This window comes from Pseudoliparis swirei, chromosome 6, assembly GCF_029220125.1.
Source record: "Pseudoliparis swirei isolate HS2019 ecotype Mariana Trench chromosome 6, NWPU_hadal_v1, whole genome shotgun sequence".
Lineage (NCBI taxonomy): Eukaryota > Metazoa > Chordata > Actinopteri > Perciformes > Liparidae > Pseudoliparis > Pseudoliparis swirei.
The window spans coordinates 16,556,063-16,564,245 of record NC_079393.1 but is presented as its reverse complement, the minus strand read 5'-3'; the positions used below and the strand labels follow the sequence as shown (position 1 = coordinate 16,564,245).

General features: G+C 38.5%; 1 protein-coding gene across 1 annotated transcript; it reads left to right on the top strand.

Annotated features, from left to right (window-relative positions):
* The first annotated feature begins 4,828 nt into the window (after window positions 1-4,828).
* On the top strand, window positions 4,829-7,743 carry endouc (endonuclease, polyU-specific C). The gene is made up of 8 exons (XM_056416951.1): window positions 4,829-4,959; window positions 5,175-5,231; window positions 5,318-5,417; window positions 5,510-5,621; window positions 5,731-5,852; window positions 6,721-6,833; window positions 7,000-7,150; window positions 7,246-7,743. The coding sequence occupies exons 1-8, from the start codon at window positions 4,844-4,846 to the stop codon at window positions 7,528-7,530; spliced, it is 1,056 nt and encodes a 351-aa protein (XP_056272926.1). The 5' UTR covers window positions 4,829-4,843; the 3' UTR covers window positions 7,531-7,743.
* Window positions 7,744-8,183: the final 440 nt, after the last annotated feature.

Genomic DNA, 8,183 nt, shown 5'->3' with positions numbered 1-8,183 from the left:
GTAAATCGGATTTGCACCAAAATTCCAATTGTTCAATGTTAGTTAATACATTAAACCCGAATATACTAAAACATGTTAATTTTGTGTAATGTCTACAGAATGTTTATAATTGGATGTGATTTTTCTATATTATACGCAATATTTAATTTCTTTTTAATAAGTAAAGAATGGAGGGGTTTTGGATTTTAATTAAAACTGAGTTAATCATCAATAAATTAATGTTCTTGGTTAAATATATTGCAAATTACAATCATATCTGACATCACAACAAATATGTTGAAGTTTGCATAGATCAAATTAAATAACGAATTTAATGTCAATCATCGCAATAGTTTGTTTGTTATAGATGTTGATCTTAGATGAATGGTATAGGAGTTTGATTACATTTGTCAAATTACAGTTTCTACACGGGTTTATATTTCGGGATGTGTAGTTTCCTGAAAGGCTTAAGGACTGGAATAGGTTAATTGAAAGTGACCAAATAAGAATCTGACTAATTCAGATAGGTTAAGATCTGACTGAGTCATTATGTAATCCATGATATTCACATTTCAGAAAGAAGTCAAGATTACTTTCTCATTCATGTTTACAGAGATATTTAATTGCATATTTTACAGAATGATCTTGAATCAAGTCATACTTCGATTGATTTCACGGCTTAGCATGGTGATACCTTCAATCAGAACGCAGCTTGCTTATAGTAAGAGGATGCGAATCTTGTCCCACGGCCTCAGTCATTTGGGTCGACACGAGTTCAGTTCTGAACCACATGAAGTGAAAGCTGCATTTTTCTAAAACTTTCCCGTTTATACCCTCAGATTCACTGAGCCACACAGCAGTCATTCAATTGCCACATTTTCATGGCAATATCTGATAGTTTGCATACCTTATTGGTTCAGACTCTGGACTAGCTACTAATACAAACCATGACTGCACATTTAATTCCGGCTAAACTTGAATGGTACCATTAGTTCCATGACTTTAGTTTTCATATCACAACTGTGTTCATTAGAATTTCCTTGATATTATTACGTAGTCTCACATCAATTAATATCACTTCTAACTATATCCAGTTAGTTAAATGAGTGGGTAGACATTCATTACTACCTAATTCTCAATCTACCTCAGATTTCATTCTGCTTATCATGACAGTATGATGTGGCTACTCAGGGTTGCCTGTTTTGATTACCACACTGAACAGGCTGATGCTTAGCAGATATCATAGGCATCATGGCTTGAAGGATTACAACTGCGTATTAAGCCTAGGCGTGCTCGGAATAAGGATCAAATAAGTTCTTACTGAACTTCGTAGAGTTAATGAACTGATAACTGTACAAATCATGGATCGATTGAACTTCTTGCATAGTCTAATGTGAAGCGCTAATCTTTTCAGCTCTTTTGTTAAATAATCGAATCCTATGTCTTATGTTAACGATAGTATCCTGCTAGATGATCAGACTGTGTGGTTAGCACATCGAGATAGTGTCACTGTAGCATGCGACAGTGTGGTGCCGCAGCGATGCTGAGTGAGATGAGTCGCTGAGGACAGACATCGACCTGACACAGGCCTGGAGTCTGACAGCACACATGGGACCAGTGACTGAAGCACTCCATGTCGTATGTTCTATGATAAGAGTAGAATAGATAACTATGATTTTACTTTGAGTAGAATTGAATGCTTTATCAGCTCAGTAACTGCAGTTGAGAGTGAAGTGTTCATCCATAGCTTATTGCAGATCTAAATTTGACATTATGAACACAACTAGTAGCCAGCTTAATTGAAACATAGTCAGTGCAGTGAGAACCAATTAGTACAAGCTACATCATAGTGGAGGGAGCATACAAAAGTCTTAATGTGTCATTTGTTTTAAAACACAATTGATTATTATATATGTAACTTCTAGGCTTAAATGTTGCAATAGTTTAAGATATGTAATTTATAACAATCTGATACCGTATATTGTATATGACGTCTTATTACAGTTGATACAGATTGCATTCAAACTTTAAATAAAACAATGTTAGATAAGCTGAATATCTATATGATAACTATAATAATAACAATTAAAATGTTATCTATTAACAGCTAATAGGACAAAACAGTAATGTTGTAATTAAGTTTAAGTTCATGTGTTACAGACTGCATTTATTAGATATTATGTCATAGTAATCAGCAACAACCAAAGTTTGGAAAATTTCGCATGGCTTTACTGGCTGATTCATGAGCATGAATGAAGTCGTTTAGACTCTAAGCCGATGGAGTGCAAGATCATTAAGTGGTGAATACTGGTGAAGTAAAACTTATGTAATATTTATTCTAAGCAGAGTTAACATTAATAACAGCATTTGTCCAACTGGTTCTTGAGATAGATGGACCGTCACTGCTTGTCACCTCTTTATCGCTGCTATAAGTACAATTTGAGACAGGTACGAGTCACAACGCGATCTGCACCTATAGAATCAACTGATAAAGAGTTAACAGCTCATAGTCGAGAAATAAGCTATGTTGAAGAATTAGATTGCCACAGATGAGTGTTCAATGATCCAACCTGTTATCATAGAACTGTTATCACAATTATGATGATGTGTAATATTTAATTTACTTTGGTCTATGAGCTACTTGATAGTATAATTCTACTAATTCATTATAAATTTCAGACTATCAACTGCTTGTCTTGCTAAAATATCATTTGTAAATTATGCTAGCAATACACTATTTAGATTCATATCTTTCAAGTGAAATGAAAAAATCAAACTTATGTGAAGCTGTCATCAGATCGGGATAGTACTTTTTGTTCAAACTCATTGCTGATAAATATTTTAAGAACTTCAGAAAAAATCCATTTAGCTGAGCTTTGTCTTTCAGCAGACTGGCTTATTCTCAGAGAAAGTCAACGTAAGTGCACGCTATCTGCCAAATTAGAAGCTGAATTTGTGTAGATGAAACTGCAAGCTAAGTACTATTCCTAAATGGAAACTCTTTGTCTCAAAAGTATTCATAGAAGCATCTTGTAATCATGCAAGACATTGTTTCATGAAGTATTCTTGGATACTTAGGATCTAAGTATTGTTTAGTTTCGAGCAATTGGATCTAGAGATCTCCCAATTTGTAGTGTCAGTAATTTAATGACAATCTGTGCATGTTCTGTCAGTTAGCTGAAGTACTCATACATCTCATCATCTACGTGTAAGCGTCTTAGCTCAAGGACGTACATCGCAAATGTCACTGACAAGTTCAGACATGTATCTCTCCATCTGCTTCTGTATTAATACTTGTGTAACTACTGTTCATTTCTCACTTAGTATCATTGAATACATGTTAGATCAGTATTCCATAACTATGGCTTGTACATATGTTGACTATCAGCAGCAATCTTCAATTATCATTACTAATTTCATTTCTAACATTTTATCGCTTGACATTCGATCCATTAGCATACGACAATGCCTTTCTGGTCCAGTTACTAATATTAATGTACTAACTAATGTATGTATGATGTGATGCTTCAACTGTGAAATTCACTACGATGTCGCAGCCAATTTCATGTCTTAAAGCTTTGCTATCTAACTGTTGAGTGTAATCTGTCAAAGAAGCATGTTGTAAAAGTCTATCCGTCTTAAAAGACTGTCAATAAGCTACAACTCGTTATATTCTGATAGTCCAATAACTTTTAATAATGTAGGTATTCATGCAAGATTGCTATATATAAGTCAGTTTAGAGCTAGATTTGACAGACGCAGCTATAATTACTGAATGTCGATGAGTCATAAGTGAATTGTATGTAGCATTGACTTGTGTGTACTTAAATCATCTGCTTTAGTCTGCATTCAATGTGACGTATACATTTGTACAATGATACAGCTGTCATTTCTCGTCTAGTTCGGGTTCTGTTGAACTACACTGACGCGTCTCTCACTGCATTGAAGGACGTTTGCTGGTGGTATTGACTCAAGGTTAGCAACTCTAAACTGCTTGAGCATGCTATAAAAGATCATTCAATAGCAGGCATTGATAACTCACATTTATACATGTAGTTTGAAATACTGTTTAAAAGCTGACTGTCATTAAATGCAAACGTTGGGTATGTGTTCTATCAAAGAACTATATAACTTACTGGTGTCCATAGTACAACTGTGAAGGGACAAGTCAGGGTAATCAAAATACAGTCCGGGGCAAGTAAGGTTGGAGCGTGAGCATGTTAGTAATAATAAAAGCTGATTTAGTAATAATAAACACTGTTTTGCCTCAAGCCTTGAAGTTAAACTATTATCAATCATGTCTAAATGATGCACCAGAGTCAAAACATAGAAACTGGGGAATCATCAGGTCCTTCCTAGGTCCTTCCTAGCTCCTTCAGGTCCTTCCTAAAATCCATGTCCAACCTCAAAGTTGACATTGAATCCAGATCAACTAATGCCACTTGTTAGTTTGTGGCAATTACATTAAAAACGACTTAATTGGGAATATCCAGCCAGTGAGCACAAGCTTTGAGGGTGACCCTATTTAGATGTTTCTCTTGTGTCCATAGAGGTACAGCTTCTGGGCCTGCTGGCTTCCAGATGTTCTCCATTGTTTTGATGCATTTACCAAGAGTCGTGAACGCGGTCCCTCCCTGCATTTGAGCTCCAGAGAAGTTTCATTGACCAAGGAACGACGTGTCGAAACGCTGTAAGAAAGTTGTGTCATAAAAGAAGAAGGTTGCCTTCACTTCATCGCCATCCGTCGCCGATATGTGTAGTGTATGAACACGTTTGGCAGAAGTGCATCACATCAATGGGAGAGCGCCCTCTGTCGGCTGTACAGTGAACACTGACACCAGAGCGCGTTCGTACCGATCTGCCCATGCGCATTAATGTACGCGGTGCAACCCCTGCGCGATATGAAGAGCGAGTTAAGACGAGACCAGAGAGGCTCTGCAGTGCGAGCTCAAGGACTGGAAGGAGCATCATGGCTGCAAGGTGTGTCTCGTTTTATTGTTGTGTTTTTTCCTATAACTAATATTTATTTAAATGAATGTAATCACTTTAGTTAAGTTTCTTACGTTATTTTATGCCTGTAGTACAACAACAAGTATTCGTTTGTGTTGGTAGACAAACATATACTACATTTGATCAGATGCATGTTTTTTTATTTCATGTATTTATATAAAATGTGTCAAACATGTGTTGTACAGGTTCTGTGGACTGCTCGCCCTTCTGGCTGTGTGTCTCAGTGGACTGGACGCATCGAGGTACAGTAGCCGGTCAGAACATGTGTCAAGTGTTAATGTCTTTGTTGACATTGCTAGTATTGGTCACTTTTTACTTTGTGTAACAGACCAGCTGTAAACCAGGAGCTGTCCAATATTTTCAATGAGCTGTGGACGTTGGACGTCAATCGCCTGACTCCTGATACCGACTACACCATCTCTGTTCAGGTATAGCACATAGTTCTTCTGACAACACTCAGATTATCTTCTGTTGCCTCAGATATACATAAATATATACATGCCGTGTTTGACCTTTGCAGGGCAGAGCCAGCTTTGTGAGCCCGGGCAGCCATGTCGTGCCGGATCACGCTTCCCAGCCTCTGTTCTCCAACGTTAACGAGCGCAAGCTCACCAACACAACCACCTTCTCCCGTAAGTGTCTCTTCAACACACACATGCATCTCTATGTTCTCTCTCTGTGCACAACAGTGCAGCCCATTTGCAGACTTCACTGTGTTAAATGGAACTTGTGTTCCTGCAGTGTTGATTAAACTCCTGGACAACTATGAGCGGTCCACAGGCGTGGCTGAGCGAGTCACGACAGAGGAGCAGGCCGAGATGAATCTCTTCCTGGATGCCGTCTTAGAGACAGAAGTCATGAAGGTACATTTGACATGTTACAACCAGTCGCATCTACCCAGCCACAGGTTTTGACCATCTTGTGCTAGTTCCTCTTGCACAACGCCTCATTCCTTGCATTTGTTGTTGTGTTTGTCTGGATGTCTTCTCAGAGTGAAATGTAGAATGTAGATAAGCAGTATTCTCAGTATTTTTGTTTCCCACTGACTCGTTCCAGTTTGTTGTTTCGCAACATTGTATGGTGTTGAGCCACACTTCAGCTCTGAACACATTACTTCAGTATTTGAGAGAGAGAGAAAAAACATCTGTGTGCAGCTGTGGAATGCTGAGTTGGCCTCATGGTCTCCCCAGAGAGAATCGGATGGAAAGAACATGCAGTACTTGTTAGGTGGACCTGAAGGCTGGAGCTCACATCAGGGCTTCACTTTTTGTTGCAGAGAACAATACCCTATTTGAGTATTTGGTTCCTTCAAGTTTGTTAGAAGAGCTTCTCACACCAACAATGTTTGTCACATACACAATCATGGGCAGTACAGGGTGCAGTGGAGTACTTAGTAACACATCATACCAGTAGTAGAGTAGTACTGTGTCTAAAACCTGTTCAAGATACTCTGAAGTATTTCCTCACCGAGTGTCAGTAAGTCTGTTTATTGTACATTGAATAATTCTTTCAACAGTCAAGTTCAATACATGTTTTAATCGTGTGACTTTTGTAACACTTTAGTTGTTTAGTTAGAACTTTTTTTTAAAGAAATTTTTGTAGAGCAAAGTTAAATGGTGTATTGTAAATTTACAAAGAATGAAATATAAGAATACATCTGAATATGGATTATGTTTTTGCCCGTGGCTGCCTGTTCTCTGTATGAGCCGATGTCATAATTGTGATCCGTAGAGGGCTCATCGGTACCTGGTGAGCAAAAGGCAGTCCAGCGCTGACCTGAGGAGCTTCAAGAGTCAGCTGTTTCTGATCTGGTTCCACCTCTATCACAGGAAGAGAAACGCAGGGTGAGATGCACAAACGGCAGCCAATCATCATGTCTGTCTATCAAACTTACCAGAGAGAGTACAGAAAGCAATCACGGGTTGTATTCTGATAATGTAAACAGTTACGTGATCATTTCTAAGTAATATCAATGTTGTTTTGGTTTCTCTGAACTAAAACATCCACTAGTCTGGACTCTTGTGGATTCGAGCATGTGTTTGTCGGAGAGACAAAATCTGGATCAGAAATCATCGGTTTTCACAACTGGATCCAGTTCTACCTGCAAGAAAAAAACAGCCACTTGGACTACAAAGGATACAAGGCCAGGGACCACGACTTGGTGAGTACAACAGTCCATCAGATGAAGAGAGGCCTCTCTTCCTGTCTTCCATCCTTAATTATACTAAATGAACATGCGTGTGTTTCCGCCCTCAGCCCGATCAAGACGACCACGTTCTGAACCTCCAGTTCAGCTGGCACGGTTTGGTGAAGCCCGTTGGCAGCGCCTTCATCGGGACAAGCCCTGAGTTTGAGATGGCGATCTTCACCATCGTCTTCCTCATGAGCACAGAGAGGCGCACCACGGTGCTGGTCAACATCGACCAGTGTCGGATGGAGCTGGTGGTCATCAGACAGGGACGCTCCCTCGGGACGGCGTACCCGAAACTGATCAGCAGCAACAGCAGACATGTTCGGCAGCCGCACTCACACTCACACTGAGGTGGAGTGTCTCCTGACACGAAGCGATGCTCACATTACGAGCTGCATGCCCAACAAGCTGAGGCGCACATGTACTGCGGTTTGGTTGAGACGCCACATACCTTCTTAGTGGATGTGTAAACATCTGTATTTGTTTATTAAGATCACTTGTATCACTTGATTTCTTTGTCATACATTTCAATAAAAGTAATTGATATTTTTGAAAGTCAACAATTTGGTGTATTTATGAAATGTTCTTTGTAACCTTTGTAATACATTTAAATCACTTTATTATACTGAGTTAATTAATTTAGTTGTTTAGTAGATATTTGGACGAAACACTTCAACCCTTTTCTTCAGTAATAACATCAATTACATGATGAAGTACTCCTTTTAAATTATATTATTGTAAATAATTGTTATACAGTGTTTTCAGGTAACAAAAAAGTTGAACAATATTTTAATGCTGCAGTTAAAAATGCAAGAACAAAAGAAGACAATTTCTTTGTTATAATGTCATTCTAATGAAAACCAAGGTCCCTGGATTAGTCAGAAGTCTACATAAGCAAATTGCAACACAGGCTGAAAGTCCTTGCATTCTCGTGACTAATTTGATATTTATTTTTTGGGATATAGGGCCCTGCTTTGCAATAAATAAAGCTGTCGGTGTCGGG